Genomic DNA, 18,010 nt, shown 5'->3' on the forward strand with positions numbered 1-18,010 from the left:
GGCTTTGTGCCCCTCTTGTCTTTGACAGGAAAGGGCTGCAGTTTAGACACCTTAGACTTAGCTGCAGGAGCCTTCTTTGGTGTCCTGCGAGGCTGCTGCTGCTGTTGAGGAGCTGGAGGCTTGTAGGGCCGGGATGTCAGGGCCTTCTGGAGGAGCGAATCTTGATTAGTTTTCCTCCACCTCTCAGCTGTCCGTTCTACGTCCTTGGGCTCGAACAGGCTTCCTCCAAGGATTTAGGATTGTCTGAGCATGTTGACATCCATCGCGGGGACCTTCGGGTGAAACCTCTCGGTCACCGTGTCACGGCGCTTGAGGACCAAGTTGGCCCACAGGTTAGTGACCCGGTGAGCTAGAAACTCGATAGAGCGCATTCCCGAGAAGAGGAAGGTCTCCAGGGCCTTCCTATTATTCTCCTTGGGCAAGTCCTCAGAGTGCAATAGGATGCCCAGAGATCCTAGCCAGACATCCAGCCACAAAGTGGCCTGCATGGCACACTTCGCGACCTTCTCCTAGTTTAAGACCTCTGACGCAGTGAATGTCACCTGCCGGGTGCTGAGTTTCTCCACAGAGATACCTCTGGTGAGCTCTTCCACGGAGTGGTGCAGGGGAAGAGTTAAACAAGGCTCCTCCATTATCTCGAAGTACCTCCTCTGCTGTACGCGAGGAGGTGGGAGGAGCTTGTTCCCAGCAGTAGAACGGCTGAAGGAGGCAAGATTGGAGATCTGGCCCTCGGCCTTGTCCCTGACACTCTTCATCCCTTGGGACCACGGCAGGGCTGCACTGGTCCTGGGGGTCATCTGAGTGCCATAAACTTGGTCCAGGACCGTATCCTTGCCTTCGCTAGGGGCGGTCCCGGGATCCTTGAAACTAAGGAGTTGCCTCATTAGTCCAAGGACCTTCCAGAAGGCGTGTTCCGATTCTCGCTGCTCTCCTCCTTGAGGGCTGGCAGCTAAGTGTCCTGTCCCCATTGGCTCTTCATGGGGAGAAACGCGCATGTTCTCTCGGGGAAGGGCTGGCTCTGGACGAAACATTGTAGACGACTTAGGTAACGTCTTGGAGTCTTTGGGTTCCCTCCTGGGAGGGATACAGGACTCCAGCAAAGTGGTCCGGAAGGTACTTCCTACGCGAGACATTCCTCCTCCATGAGGTAGGGTTCTCACCTCGCTGGATTCTCCCGAGGACGGGAAAGGTTCATCCACAGGAGAAGGAGAAAACGTCTGCGAAGGGGAAGGGGCCTTCCCGACGGACCTCTTGGGAGCCAGCTTAACCTGGGGAGAAGTCACCGCGAAGTCCACTACTCTCTTTCTCTTCAGCGGGGGCGAGGGAGCCTTTGGTTTCAGTCCCAGATCAGCGAGAGCTGGCTTCATAGCCTGCACCACCGCTTTAATCAGGGAACCGAACCAAGGCTGACGGCTGACTGACACAGTGTCAGCGATTCCCGCTGGAGGAAAGGGGATTGGTTGATCCTTCGGAGTGGATACTACATGACCTGTCTGAAAAGAAAAGTGGAAGAAGAAAGTTGTCCGGACCTCTCTGAAGACTCGTCTTGTTCCTGGACGCCTGCTCGTCGCTTCCGTGAAGGAGATCGCGAGGATGACCTGGAAGTATGCGGGCCCGGTGCCTCGCAAGGTTGGGTGCGCTGCGAAACCCCGCGGAAATCCCGCTGGGGTTCGTGGTGGTACTCGCGCGATGGGCAGATCGCTGGTTCGGGCTGGCGATCGCATGACGGATGGATCGCTGATTCGCGCTGGTGGTCGCGCGATGGCCGACCCGTGGGGCCGCGCGTGGGCGCTGGATCGCGCATAATAGTGTGGAGACAAGGGCGCGGCCACGTGAAGGCGCGTTGGTGACTTTGCGCATGGGCGCGTAGGCGAGTGGGCGCATGGACGCGCTGACGAGTGGGGGCGTAAGCGAGCAGGCGAGGGTGTGCGTGAAAGCACAGGCGAATAGGAGTGCCTGGGTGATCGCTGGCGATCAGGAGAGTGATGGTGCGTAGGCAAACGATGTGGCCTAAGCGATGTCAGGCGCGTTGGCGAGCGATGTCGCGTTGGCGAGTGACGGTGAGCTGGCGAATGACGGCACGTTGGCGAGCGACGGCGCGTTGGCGAGCGACGGCGCGTTGTCGATCGATGACGCGTGGAACGCATGGGAGACCAACCGCGTACAGGAGAGTTAGCACGAGAACGGGTCGGAGCCCTGTGGCGATCAAAGGCGTGGGCGCGATGGCGCGTTGGTGAGTGCTCGTGCACAAGCGAAGAATCGCACGGGCGCACAGGAGAATGCTGGCGCGTAGGAGATTGTTGACGCGTAGGATGGCGCATCGGGACTGAAGGTCTCGATGGTGAAGTCTCGTGGGCGGGCTTAGGAACTGGTTCGTCGGCGCGCAGGAGTGTATGAACTTTAGTGCGAGCTGGATACTGGAAAGCAGGCGGTGGTCGTCGCGTAGGGGAACGCTGGTGAGGCAGAGGAACAATGTCCTTGCCAGCACCCAGATCCGAAGATCGTGGGCGCGTGGGTGAGCGTTGGAACGCTGGGCGTGTAGCAGGAACTGGGCGTGTCACAGTGTGCTGATGTGGGGGAGGTGGGCGGCGCTCAGGAGATTGTTGACGCGCAGGGCGTGTAGTAGGGCCTGAAGTGCGCGGGCGAGCAGGCGATTGCTGACAAGGTGAGTGCTGGTGAACAGGTGAAAGCTGGTGAGCAAGTGAAAAATGGTGAGCAGGAGAGCGCCGATGAGCAGGAGAGAGCTGGCGAACAGGGGCGCGTCGATGATCAGGAGAGCGCTGATGATCAGGAGAGCACTAGCGATCTGGCGAGTGCTAACACTTAGGAGAGTGCTGACGATCAGGAGGGTGCTGACGGTCAGGAGAGCTCTGGCAAGAAGAGTCTGATGACTCATCTGTCATAGAGCGCTTGCGAGCAGGGTGCTGACTAGCAGGAGAGCGCTGGCAAGCAGGTGAGCGCTGACGACCAGGAGAGCACTGGCGAACAGGAGAGCGCTGACGAGGAGAGTCAGGAGACTCAACAGTAGGAGAGCGCTGGCGAGCAGGAGGGCGCTGACGAGCAGGAGAGCGCTGGCGAGGTGGAGAGCGCTGGCGAGGTGGAGAGCGCTGGCGAGCAGGAGGGCGTTGTTGATCAGGAGAGCGGTGGTGCTTGCACGCTTCAAACGGGCCCACAGGTGTAACCTGGCACGGAAGGGCCTCACCCACATAGTGGGAGAGGTCCTTCTGCCCCTAAGGGACCAGACCTTGCGGATGTAAGGGAGATCTGGAAGCCACAGGCGATCGTGAACGATCAGCAGAGAGGTCCAGAGGAGCTGCTGTAATGGTTTGCTCCCAACAAGTAGAATCCTCCGCAGGGGACGACAAGGATGACCCGAAGAGTAGACACCTCTTGGCTCCCTTATAAGGAGAAGGAACGCCTCGGCGATGAAGTGGAGGGCGAGCTTTACGGCGAAGGCGACCACGTGGCAGGGTATCAGCATCGTCGGTCCTCCGAAGAGGAGTCTCTGTTAGTGCACTCCCCCGAGGGGGAGCAACACTCACAGGAGAGACCGTTGGACCCAGCTTCCCCCTCGAAGGATGTTCGGAGGGGGACCCTGGGCCTTCAGCAGCAACAATAACAGTATCAGTAGGGGTTTGACCCGACGTCGTCAATAGTCACAGGATCTACCTCTGGTATTACCGGCGATTGTTGGACAGCTGCACCTAACGGGATCAGATCAAACAGGGTTTCCTTGGAGGGCGAGCCCTTAAACCCCAAGGAAGTCCAAAGCTGAAAAAGATCATTATTAGACACTGTCTGATCATAGTCCACAAAATCAATAAAATCCTCCCCCGGTGGAGGAGGGGGAAGTGCCTCGCTATGGGAGGCAACGCCCTCTCCCAAACACCAAGTTTGGGAACAAGAAGGGCCTACGCTATCATTCGGTGGCCTCTCATGAGAGACCGAACGAATGGTAGCTTCGGAGGAGGTTCGGGCAATGGAAGAGGAGTCCTTGGGGGGAAGAACGGTCTCTCTTAGAAGTCTTCTTACGCCGCCGCGCAAACCTCTCCCACTGGGAGGTAGGACAGTCCCGACATTCCATACACAGATTATCACTACTACACCGTTGACATCGGCACCGCGGGCCAACATGAAGGTTCCGCAGGGGCGATCAGGAAGTCCAGGGCATTTCCGCATGGTGGAAAGCAAAGGTAGAGGCCAACTTCAACAAACACACACTAGAAGAAAAAGAAAACAAATTAAGGCTGTCAATATGCGAGGACGGGACAGAGCAACTGTACATCGTCCGAGCCAAAAGTGAAGTGAGGCAGCTCACCGGTGTGGGGAGGGGGTAGGGACAGCTAGCTACCACTCCCCTACCCCCCGCTAGCTAGCGCGGGGGTAGTTAAACCCTTATTAAAACTTTATGGCTCGTCATTTCAGCTACGGCGAAAGGAAACCCTATGTAAATAACGTTGTTTGTATTTCGGTTACGGAACAATATATATTTACAGTCAGGACAAAATATATAGACAATGATTTACACTCATATCATTACATGAGAATAATAGTTGCATTATAGTACATAGAATAGCTTGTACCGCACCATCAACGTGACTCTTTGCTTGTGAAACTGTGATGGGGTTGTCCTGGCTGCTATTAGATTCATACAGCTCAACAACTGCCACCAGGGCTTTATCATCAATAGCATAACTTGCACTTGCCGTTGCTGGAAAAAGATGATAAACAATGAATAATAATTTTATGGGAGTAATAACTGATGACATGAGCTATTTCTTGGCAGAGTAAAATATATGGGATTTTCACCGAAAAATTTCTTCTTCGTGTACTTAATAAAATACTGTATTAATATATGTTTAGCATTCAGAAATGGAAAAATTTGGAATTTAATATTCTACATACTGTACATTAACTTTAAGAACAAAAACTTCTATATGAAAATCATGAGCGATAATTGATAACTTATGAGAGTTATGAATTGTCAGACATCATATTGTCACCATACCTTGCTTGGACACTTTGCCTTTGTTGGTGTACCCTTCATCTTCTTAGTTTTGCCTTTCGTAATAGGGGACGAGAGAGTCTTGCCGACCAGTAGAGAGGACTGCCCAGGTGCCGATGGATTGACATCGTCAAAGGACTTCCGCTTCCCAGACTTTGATGCTTGGGCGCTGTCAGATGGCCTCTTGCTACTTAGCGATGGTTTGACAGCCGTCTTTTTTTTTGACAGGAGAGTCTTTCCTTCTTTAATGCGATAGCCTCCTTTACTTCATCAAAGGACAACATGTACTCCCTGAATGAAAACTTGTTCTGGCTAAGAGGCGCATCAGTTTTTACCTCCGATGGCAGGCAGTCTACCATCCAGCCAGCATAACCCAATCCATTCTCCAGCATCCACTTAAAAGTCTGACCCCTGTAGATGCCAAACTGCAGTCTGTAGTGACCCAACAGTGTGATACGGTCATTGAGACTACCCCCAACTCTACGGACCGCATCAACTGCATTCTTCTTTACAGTTTCAGCAGGCAGACAAGCGGGAGTAGACCTCTGATTAGTTTTGGCACACACGTCGAGCCTCTCGATTGTACCCCAACACCAGGGTACCATTACCCAATCTTTGGAAAATAGGTTTAGCATCTATAGCTGCAAAGAAATAGTAGTTTTAGACTACAGCAATAACTGCTTAGTGGAATATTAAGTAATTCTAGTCCAGGTTGTGATAAACCTGTCACCTTTCAAGCCCAATTTCTCAAAACAGGAACTTATAGAGAAACTGCTACTACTGTACATTCTTGATTGAACAATTTTTGCCTTTCCAAACATCAAAAGGTTTGGGGATTTGATATTCTAGAAGCTGTACATTCATTTAACAAAAATGCAAACACAAGAAAAATTGCTTATACTGTACATACTTTCTTGATGATTAATTTTTGCCATTCAAACACGAAAAAATATGTAATGCAAAAGCAGCCTAAAAGATGTATATTAACTTCACAAAAATGCAAAAACTTTGAATATACAATCTTGTTGGCATTCAAGCCCAATTTCTCAAAACTTAAACTTATAAACAAAATTGCTACTACTGTACAAATTTAAACAAAAAATTTTCTTTCCATTCAAACATGAAAAATTACGCAATTTATTAGCCAAAAGGATAGAAAATTTATTTCTACTGTAAATTTTTGAATGATGATCATTTTTTTTCCATTCAGACATGAAATGTTATGGAATTTAATAGCCTACAAGATGGAAAAATTAATAGTACTGTACCTTTTTTAATGATACTCCTATTTTTCCATTCAAACATGAAACGTTATGGAATTTAATACCCTACAAGATAGACAAATTACTACTACTGTAACCTTTCTGAAAGGTGAACAGTTTCTTCACATTCAAGCTTGATAAGTTATGGAATTTAATCGTCTATAAGATAGAAAAATTGCTATTACTGTACATTTTGGAATGATGATCAATTATCTCCCATTTAAACATGAAAAGTTTTGGAATTTAGTAGCCTATAAGACACAATTGCTACTTCTGTACATTCTTGAATTATGATCAATATTTTCCATTCACCTGTCTGTTAACTAGGCTACAGAATTTCACAGTGAATTATGTGCGAAATTTATTTGTCAATTTTGTGCAAATCATAATTTATTATTTAATCATACACACTTGTGGAGAAATAATTGTTAATTAAACACTATTTTGTGTCCACTATTTTATTTTATTGTCAATGCAAATTTGTCATTCTAACATTTACAGTCGAGGAATTCAATACACTAGAAGTTTTACTTTTAAATTTAAAATGAGAAAAAGTCTATATAGATATCTTTCGCTTTTGACATTGAGTCCATTTTTTACATAATCATTTTTGTCCGACATTCTAAAATATTTTAGGCTGCCACAGAACTACTTGATCAAAGATCCGTGTAATTAATAAATTATTGGAATCTCGTGGTAAATATTTCCACAAAATTAAAACACGTTTTGGCCTCCCACAAATTGGTATAAAATCTCACTGAAGCTACGGTCAGTATGCTTACTTTTCGAAAACACCAAAACCTATTGTATGCAATAGTGGCTGCTAATCGCTAGGTTTCAATGGGTTAAATGGCTGGTAAATTAACTTTCGAAATACCGTGTACCAAGCTAATGATAGTTATCGGAACGGTAATAGTATAGAACACCATGCTCTCCATTTACTCCAATATAATGTAATCCTGCAGTTCTCACCTTCTTGCACAGTAATTAGGTGGTTATTTAAATTCTGGGAAAGCAATAATTAGCAAGATATGTTGAAGAGAGGAGAAGGGGTTATAAAAGGAAAATAGCTCGGTTTCCTCACTAAACGACATGTAACTGACGTCAACATAGTCAACCAAACAGATCGTGATGCCAGCGTACATAAACAGAAGTTCGTGATGCCGGCGTACATTTGATATACTGTATATTCAAAATATACTTATTCAAGAATTGTGATTACTCGAAAGTGTCACTATTTGTAAATTGCATATTTCAAGAACACTTTTGAGTAATTAATCCATTTTTAATTAAGTATATTTTGAATATATATACAGTATATCAAATGTACGCTGGCATCATAAACTTCTGTTTATATACGCTGGCATTACGATCTGTTTGGTTGACTATGTTGACGTCAGTTCCATGTCGTTCAGTGAGGAAACCGAGCTATTTTCTTTTTATAACCCCTTCCCCCTCTTCAACATATATTGCTAACTATTGCTTTCCCAGAATTTAAATAACCACCTAATTACTGTGCAAGAAGGTGAGAACTGCAGGATTACATTATATTAGAGTAAATGGAGAGCGTGGTGTTTTATACCATTACCATCGAAATTATACTTTTTAACACTTGGCTGTTTACAGCACTCGTCATTATTTAATATTGTTCGCCAATGACAGCGATTCCATTGTCAAAATATTCATTTTTTTGTCCGATAATCTACAATGTTTTCAAGCTGCCACAAAACCACTTGATCAAAGATTCGTGTAATTAACACTTAAATAATAAGCTTTTCTTTTAATTATTCACACATTTAAGACACGTTTTGGCCTCCCACGAATTGGTATAAAACCCCACTGAGGCTACAGTCAGTATACTTACTTTTCACAAAAAAAAAAAAAAACACCAAAACCTATCGTAAAAAATAATGGCTGATAATCGCTTGGCTTTAACGGGTTAAGTCCCTCTTAATCAACTTACGAAATGACGAGTACCAAGGCTATGAAAGTTATCTAAATTATATTTTTTAATACTTGGTTGTATACACCACTCGTATATTTTTGAAAACCAGTAATTGCATTAAGAAAAAGCACTTACCTTTCAAAATAAGTCAGCGTACTCGAAGTCACACGCGTCCTTTGACACTTGACAGCATTGGTTTGTTTGTTTACAATTTACATTGGGAATGGGCGATTGGGCGCCTTTGTATTACCCGCTTTCTATTCTCCAGCGTCCTACAGCAGCGCATTCACACTTACCTTTAATTTCATATTTTATTTTAAATAAGAAAAACATTGATTGTTGCATTATTATTTTACCATACAGAATGAAATAATTTAATCATAAATAATTTATATGAATACACCCCAAATTGATTTGAAAAATTTCAAGAGTGTCAAAAATTGACATTTATTCCCCTTGAATAAAAGTATTTTTAGTTTTAAGAGTGTTCGTTTACTAATGTATTTCCCAGTTTCTATGAATATATGTTTACTCCACAGAAGTAGTTTTATTATATTAACTTTATCAATGAGTTTGTATGAATTAGTATAATAATATTTAAAGTAATAAGCTAACTTTCTTGCAAATTTTATCCATCTAGATCACATAAAATGATGTATAATCCCATTGTTGTCAAACTTCTTCCTGTGGAGATTATATATATTGTTTGATTATTGTAAGGGCACATGCCAGTAATTTAAACTTGCCTTCTGGATGAAACCCCTTTTTTTGTGTATGTTGGGTTACGATTAGAGCACTTGATGCTTATCTTTAAATTGATGTTATATTAGGTAACCCTGTAATTTTGTAGATCTGACAACTGTGCTATGCCATATACTCCTCTTGAGTTTTCTTCCTGGGTGGAAAGGTGAAGCTAGGCCTCTTTGAGCAGTTAACTCCAAAAGGCAAGTAATTAGAAGATATTCTCCTGAATCCGACCGCCATCATCACCTCGCGAACCATCGAATCATTGCAGCAATGTTCTTATAAGAATACTATGTAACCCCGTTTGATATTTGTTTAATTTTTATTAAGTAACGTACATTTTGTTCATTTGTGGTAATGTTAATGTTCGCTCTTTAACGTAACTCTGATGATTTTTTTTTGTGTACTTTAAATATATGTCAAACTTTTTAACTGAGTCTTTGTGAACCCGTGTGGCATCACTCCCAAAAGAATTGGTGCAGGAAATATAGTTTGAATCAAAGGTAAACGGCAAATGTCTTTTACGTAAGTTTGTTTCTCAGTTCTGTGACTTGGCCTCGTGCAAAACTGGTGCACGAAGGTTTACAGTTTAAAGAAAGTAATCATTGTGGTTGTAAATCCCCCAGTATTTCACCACATTTTCTGGTCCTTCGAACGAACCGGATGCCATAACGATTAACAAAGAATTTTTTTGGATGTTAAAGATAAAATGCGATAAAGTTCACGTGGTCGATGGTCGGCGTCAAAGTCATTCTAGTATAGCTGGCACGTGTCCAAAGTTATTTTGTGAGCAGGGTAAGGTATTGAATTACTTGGAGTGTTTTACCAGGTAATCTGTTTTATGGAACATTATTTGTTCGTTAATTACTCTGTGAAGAAATTTTGTTGAATTTCGTTGCCATTTTTTGAACTTAGGTTTCGTGACCAGATGTATTTAAGAGCACGCGGTCAAATTGTCTAGCATTTAGTGCATGTTATATTTGAATCAGGGTTAGATAATTTGCCATATATTTTCTGATATTTGTTCAAGTTTGTTATTGATTCATTAATGAGATAATGGAGTTTAGATTAAGGTAGTTATTGAAAGGGAAATTATTTCCTTACAAGATTTGGTCAACGAGTCAGGTAGCTGCATTGGTGATACCGATACACCAAAATCGACTCTTGTAATGTATGAACGTTGTCTTACTGAGGGACTACTACGTTTTGAAGATTGATGGTCACAGAATGTGACGATTATTTCACAGGATAGTGAATATGACAAGTTGAGTAGAAGTTATAGAGCAATAACTAGATGTGTAAGGAAAGCTATTGCGGCTACTCAGCAAACTATGAGCGAGATTGACGCTAGAGATAGAAATCAACGACCCGTTATGCCTCCTCCTTCGGCTCCCGTTAATCCTCTTCCTCCCCCTAAACTCCCAGAAATTAAGATACCTGAATTTAGCGGTGGGGAAGAACAATGGCTTCCATTTTGGGATATATTCAACAGTTTGGTTCACGATCGTAGGGATATTTCCAATGTAATTAAGTTTTCTATACTCAGAGCTAGTTTAAGGGACAATGCCCTCAAAGCCATTGAAGGTTTGCCTGTCACTAGTGCCAATTATTCAGTAGCTATTCAGACCCTTAAGGAGAAGTATGATAATAAGGAAAACTTGAAACGTAGACTCATGTCCAAATTAACATATTTAGTCCCTCCTAGTCATTCAATAGAGGATTTCAACACTTTTAAATTGGATTATGAAAAAATTATTTCACAGATGAAAACATTGAATTTAAATGTAGAAGCCATGAACCCCATTTTCTCTAGTATAATGTGCGAGAAATTATTACCTGAAACGCGTAAGGCTATAGCTGATAAACATAAAAGTATGTCTCTTGATTTAAAGCAAGTTTCCTCAGGTTTGAAATATGTTTGTAAATTGATGGAATTTTGTCACGAATGTGAGAATTCAAATAAAAAAAAACGGGATCAGGGCAACTATTCTAAAGTAATTCCCTCAAATGTGCCTAACGTGCAGAGAGCACAACCAAGTAACAGTAAACCTAGTAATAGTAGTCCTTACAATAATTGTGTGTTTTGCTCATTGAACCATGCTTCTCGCGATTGTAAGACTTTCAAATCCGTTGATAGTAAAAGGGACAGAGTTAAATGTTTAAGATTGTGTTTTGCTTGCCTCAAAGGAGGTCATTTATTCTCTGAATGTAGGAATAAGCCTAAATGTGATATATGTGATGGTCCTCATTACTCGATGATTTTTAAGAAAACAGAAAACCCTGTAAATCCTGCTTCACCAAATTTGAGTGTAAATAGTACTAATGTTAGTAAATCAAATGTTAACTTTGGGTGTCCTAATAAGGATTCCAAAGGTGCTGTTAGTCAATCAAATGTTAATGGGAATTCTCATAAGGATCCCAAAGGTGCTGTTAGTAAAGGTGATTCTCCCGTAGTTATGACTGCTTCTTTGGGAATTGATCATTCTCAGAATAATAAGATTTCTGTTTCGACTGCTCTTCCTACTGCTAGCGTAATTGTGTCAGGCAATGGACATCGTTCCTTTGAGAGAGCACTCTTTGATTCAGGTGCGCAAAGGACGTTTATTGCAACGGAATTACCCAATAAGCTTAATCTATCGTCTATAGCAACGGTAGCCTTAAAGGTGAAACCATTTGGCAGAGATGCCATGGAAGTTGATTGTGATATAGTAAGAGTTGTGGTGAGACTAGGAAAAATTCGTACTGTCATTAATGCCATTTCATTCGATAGAGTTAATTCTAGAATTTATTCTCCAGGATTATGTAAGTCAGCTGCGTTCTTGACAAGTAAAGGCATAAAATTAGCAGATAATGATTTAAATTCAGATGAGGTAAATGGAATAGAATTAGTCATTGGGGCTGATCATTATGGAAAATTCATTCAGAACAGTCAAATTTGCTCTGGAATACAGATATTGAATAATTATGTTGGTGCACTAATTTTTGGACCCCATCCTAGTTGGTCTTATGACGACGTAGAATCTAATGAGTTTACTACATCAAATGTATGTTGTTCCAGGATAAAAGTAGAGGCAATTCCTATTAATACTTGTTGTGAAGTTAGAAGATTATAGGATTTAGAAAGTGTTGGTATTCGTCAATCTGAAATTAGTCCTGAAGAAAGAGAATCAGTTAAGTGTTTTAAGGATAAAGTTAAAAGGGTTGACAATAAATATGAAGTGTCCTTACCATTTAAAGACGAAAGTAGACCGCCTGTTAAGTATAGAATAGCCATTGGTCAATTAAATTCCTTGTTACATAGATTTGAATCTGACCCCTCCTTGTATGCTAAATATGATAAGATTATCAAAGATTACGTTCAGTCTGGGTTTATAGAATTAATTCCTGCAGGTTCCCCTATTATCGGGCATTATTTACCCTGTCATGCTGTATTGAAGGATTCCGAAACTACTCCCATTCGCATAGTTTTTAATGCTTCTTCAAAGACTAAAGGAGAACTTTCCTTAAATGATTGTTTATTAACTGGCCCCTCATTAGCTACTAAAGTTTTTGATGCCCTGTTGAGTTTCCATACAAACCCAGTAGCTGTAATTTGGGATATCAGTAAAGCCTTTTTAAGGATAGGCATTTCACCTGATTGTCGTGATTATTGCAGATTTCTATGGATAACTGATCCCTCAGATTTGAAGTCAACTGTAACTTACAGGTTTTGTGTAGTTTGTTTTGGAGCTACGTGCTCACCTTTTCTCTTGCAGCAAATCCTCTTGTATCATTTATCTTTAGATGATAATCCTCTTGCATCATCTCTGATGAAGAATTTCTATGTAGATAATTTTAGTAAAACTTACAAGGATGTGTCAGTCTTGATGGATGAGTATCCAGTAATAAGAGAGATTCTTGAAGACGCTAATATGCCTCTACAAGAATGGGTCAGTAATGATTCAGAGTTCAACAGAACCATAGACGTTAGCAAAGAAAGAGTAAACGTTTTGGGTTTAGAGTGGTATCTAGCACAAGATGGGATGTCACTAAAGAAAGTAAATTGTGAGCATAAAGGACCTTTAACTAAACGAAAGGTTTTATCAGTAGTAGCTCGGATGTTTGATCCTCTAGGATTATTGTCACCAATACAGGTGAGATGTAAATATTTTCTGAAATGTTTGTGGAGTAACTACGGGTGGGATGACCCTTTACCAGAATCATTATGTTCAAGGTTTGAAGAAATTTTTAAGTGTTTTAGAAATGTAGAAACTTTAAGGTTTCCTAGGTTTATTGTACGTCCTGAATGTTACCACTTACATGTATTTTGTGATGCCTCTAACAAGGCATATGGAGCTGCTGCATATGTGGCTGATTTCAAGAGAAGTGTAAGCAATTTACTGGTCAGTAAGTGTAAAGTGGCACCAAACCCTAAAGAGACTATTCTGCGTTGGGAATTGACAGCCCTGTCCTTGGGTGCGAAACTTACTGGAAGATTAATGCAGAATGAGGATTTTAGATTGAGTTCTTGTACTCTCTGGAATTACTCCATAGTTTCTATTCGTTGGGTGAAGAACAATAATAGTAAAATTCCCTATGTACGAAACAGAGTCACTGAAATTAATGAGTTCAAGTTTCCCCTACGGTATACCCCCTCTAAGGATAATCCAGCTGATATTCTATCCAGAGGTAGTAATATTAAAAATTTATCGCAAAATTCCTTGTGGTGGAATGGTCCAAAATGGCTTTTAACTGGTGATTACCCCCAATCTTTAGCTACAGAAACTGTGCATGTTAATGAAATCCTTTCAGAACCTAAGTTTGTACAACCTCCAGCCCCATTAATTGACATTCCACGTTAGAGTAAATTAAGTAAGCTTAAACGTATCATGAGGTCAACTTTGCTCTTTCTTAGTAAGTGCAGTAAAGGTTCTAAGTTTGTTATTAACGAAATGAAGGCACTTGTCCTCTTTGAACAAAAGCAAAATTTTTCTACTACCAGAATGTACCTCTGTGATAAGAATTCACATGGAGTGTCCATGGATATTAAGAATTTGTGTAATCAGTTAAACTTATTTGTTGATGAGGAAGACCTTATTAGGTCTCAGGGTCGCAAGAAAAACGCTTCCATGTCTTATGATACTCAGTGCCCAATGTTATTGCCTTCCAGAAGTTATTTAACAGTATTGATATTTGAACATTTGCATAGACATAATCACCATTGTGGTGTCAATTCTGTACTGGTATTGTTGAGGGAAACCTTTTGGGTACCTAAAGCACGTCAAGTAATCAAATTGATTCTGTCAAAGTGTGTTTTGTGTCAGAAGTTAACTAAGAAACGGTTGTGTTTGCCTCCTCCCCCACCATTACCCACAGAACGAGTGAGATATGATCGACTGTTCCAATCAATAGTTGATTATACTGGTGCTATTAATATTTTTGATCATAAGACTGGTTTGGAGGAGAAGGTCTTTGTATGTCTATTTACCTGTACTACGAGCAGGGCAGTTCATTTTGAATTGATTTATTCCATGACTGCTTCAGATTTCCTACTTGCTTTTCGACGTTTTGTAGCATATCATTCTCTGAGGAGTCTGATTATATCTGACAATGGTCGGAATTTTGTTGGATTTAATAATTTCCTGAAAGAAAATATGGAGGAACCAGAGGTAAGGTCATACCTTGAAGGAAGTGGTGTTAATTGGAAGTTCATTACACCGCGAGCCCCCTGGTTTGGAGGCTTTTATGAACGTCTTATTGGTGTTCTAAAAGGATGTTTGTCCAAGGCTTTGTATCACAAACGTGTATCCTTTGAAGAGCTGAGAACTCTACTTGTTGAGTTTCAAGTTGTGATAAATTCTCGACCACTGACTTATCTCTCCTCTGATAGAGATTGTGAGGCTTTGACTCCCTCCATGTTACTTTATGGGAGAAATGTTTGTATTCCACCTCCTAACAATTTAACAAATGATGACCCAGATTTCACGAGTTCAAGTGATCTTAGAGCACAATATTTGAGACTATCATCAGTGCTAAGGAAATTTAAGAACTCTTGGAAAAGAGACTATTTAATGTCCTAGAGAGAGAGACATAATAACTCTAGTAATAATCTCTCTGCAAATGTGAAAGTTGGGGACATAGTGATGGTAGACTTAGAAGATCATCTGGGTAAAGGCTATAGATCCCTCCTCTCCTTGGGTAAGATAACCCAGCTGTTTCTGTCGTTTGATGGTGTGATTAGGTCTGTAGAAGTGAAAGCGAATAATAAACTATACATGAGATCAATCAAAAAGATCGTACTTCTGGAGGTACCTGAGAGGGAATTTGATAGTGTTGAAACTCAGGAGCCAGATAGTGTGCCTCTGAATGATGCGAGACCTCGGCGTGCAGCAGCAATCCGCTGTGATCAAGAGAGAAAGGATTTAATTTCAATGGATGTACCCCAAGTGTATGTTTTGATTTAGAATTTTGGGTACAGTTGCATTATTTCTAATTATGATTCTTCATGGGGGAGAATGTCAAAAATTGACATTTATTCACTTCGAATAAAAGTATTCTTAGTTTTAAGAGTGTTCGTTTTCTAATGTATTTCCCAGTTTCTATGAATATATGTTTAAAATGTGATTATTTTACTCCACAGAAGTAGTTTTATTATATTAACTATATCAATGAATTTGTATGAAATAGTATAATAATATTCAAAGTAATAAGCTAACTTTAACTTTCTTGCAAATTTTATCCATCTAGATCAGATAAAATGATGTATCATCCCATTGTTGTCAAACTTCTTCCTGTGAAGATTATATATATTGTTTGATTATTGTAAGGGCACATGCCAGTAATTTAAACTTGCCTTTTGGACGAAACCCCTTTTTTTGTGTATGTTGGGTTACGATTAGAGCACTTGATGTTTATCTTTAAATTGATGTTATGTTACGTAACCCTGTAATTTTGTAGATCTGATAACTGTGCTATGCCATATACTCCTCCTGAGTTTTCTTCCAGGGTGGAAAGGTGAAGCTAGGCCTCTTTGAGCAGTTAACTCCATAAGACAAGTAATTAGAAGATATTCTCCTGAATCCGACCGCCATCATCACCTCGCGAACCATCGCATCATTGCAGCAATGTTCTTATAAGAATACTCTGTAACCCCGTTTGATATTTGTTTAATTTCTATTAAGTGACGTACATTTTGTTCATTTGTGGTAATGTTAATGTTCGCTCTTTAACGTAACTCTATGATTTTTGTTTGTGTACTTTAAATATCAAATATATGTCAAACTTTTTAATTGAGTCTTTGTGAACCGTGTGGCATCACCCCCAAAAGAATTGGTGCAGGAAATATAGTTTGAATCAAAGGTAAACTTAACATTCAATATTTTCAAATTCATTTTTTCATAACTACTATCGACAACAAAAGTGATGAAATCAAATAGAATATTTTTTTTTATGGTATATATCATTCGTGGTGTTGATGTAGCCTACAGTATATATGTTTAAATATTATTCTTTATTGTTGTTTGTGTAATCCATATTTGCAATTTAGAAATGTGAATATAAAAGATTCAATGGCTGGTTTTCTGTACAGGAGCTGCGGCAGCCGGCAGCTGCCTCATCTCACAAACAAACACACACCCAAGGTCTATAGATATAAGCTATAGACCTTGCACACACCCACGCACACAATTAGGTTGACCGGACAGTATCTCCGGCCGTTGGCTCCTAGGGTCATAGCACCCAAGAGATGGCTCAACGAGTTTGGGTATTGAAAATTGGGTGTTCTTTTGCAGTCGCTTAGCACAAAGAGCGTGACTGCTGTAGCTGTCATCTTTTTCTTAACATATCAAGTGTGTTTTCAGCTTGCTCGCAGCACAACCGAGCCCAAGACTTCAGTAAGGAGGGGCAGTCACTCATCCCAAAGAGCTTGACGGCTGGGACCAAAAAAACAGTATATATTTTCTGGTCACGCTCAGCGTCATTGCCAGACATACAGCTACTTGGTCTCTCACCGTCCCTTGAGTAGGGGGGAGAGGGATGTAATCATACCCTGGTGAGAGGGGTTGTAGTTAGAAAAGTTGAGGGGGAGGGGTGGGGAGGGTTAAATTTGTACGTGCATGCCGTCATTTTTGACCGGATGCGTACACTATTAGGATATATATATATATATATATATATATATATATATATATATATATATATATATATATATATATATATATATATATATATATATATATATATATATATATATATATATATCCTAATTACATATCTTTAACTATTCAAATGTCTTCTTCACTGATCACAAAAAATATAAAAATAAAGTAATAAAGAAAACTTGACAAATTCCTATCTTGGAAAGATACCACTCAAGTATGGAGGAATAAGAATAACTCTACATTTACTTTAACTCGAAATAGGAAATATCTTGTGGCTCGTCTTGACCTGATCAAATTGCCATTCGTCTGCAGAAGTGGAATTTACATAGCAAAGCCTTCGAAGGTTCTACTCAAATAGTCAATATTCAATACATACTGTTGATTACCCGGAATATCGAATACCAACCGAGACGGAACCATATTGAATTTCCTTCCCCTCCAGGACACAATACATTGATATATTCCATCTTGGGATCCGTTTCCTGACCTTCGACGCTTCTAACTTCATCTCGCGGTTCAGATTAGTCTTGCGTAACAGCTCACTAAAACATTATTTTAAGTTTTTTCTGAATGGGAATAAAGATAGTAATGACTGTTTTTTCCCCTCATATTTAATTGGATTTATTTTTCTATTCTTTTGAAGGTGGTAAAAAATTGGATAAAGTAAATACTAAATCGTTCAGGAATTACTTCTTCCCCATGTATGAAAATGCGGGAAGAAAAAATTAGGAGAATTTTTCTACTTTAACGGAATGACATCTTCTCAGGGGGCTGCGGGGTTGACAAAAAGAGTGAGTCTTTTAGAATCTTTACGAACTAGCACACAGGACTTGAAAACACTATTAAAAAACTTGTTTTGATTTTTTAACGCTTAGGATACCTCGCTAAATGGGACTCTCTGTCGAGTTCCTACCCG

The 18,010-nt window shown here is 40.9% G+C and overlaps 2 protein-coding genes across 2 annotated transcripts; one reads left to right on the plus strand and one right to left on the minus strand.

Annotated features, from left to right (window-relative positions):
• Positions 1–1,387: 1,387 nt before the first annotated feature.
• On the minus strand, positions 1,388–3,208 carry LOC137650871 (uncharacterized). The gene is made up of 3 exons (XM_068384026.1): positions 3,059–3,208; positions 1,530–2,780; positions 1,388–1,441 (listed from the first exon to the last, which is right to left on the minus strand). Exons 1-3 carry the CDS (start codon positions 3,206–3,208, stop codon positions 1,388–1,390), a joined length of 1,455 nt encoding a protein of 484 aa, XP_068240127.1.
• Positions 3,209–14,466: 11,258 nt separating this feature from the next.
• LOC137650872 (uncharacterized) lies at positions 14,467–15,015 on the plus strand. Its single transcript, XM_068384027.1, has one exon. The coding sequence runs from the start codon at positions 14,467–14,469 to the stop codon at positions 15,013–15,015; it is 549 nt and encodes a 182-aa protein (XP_068240128.1).
• The last annotated feature ends 2,995 nt before the right edge of the window (positions 15,016–18,010 follow it).

Source organism: Palaemon carinicauda, chromosome 12, assembly GCF_036898095.1.
Source record: "Palaemon carinicauda isolate YSFRI2023 chromosome 12, ASM3689809v2, whole genome shotgun sequence".
Taxonomy (NCBI): Eukaryota; Metazoa; Arthropoda; class Malacostraca; order Decapoda; family Palaemonidae; genus Palaemon; species Palaemon carinicauda.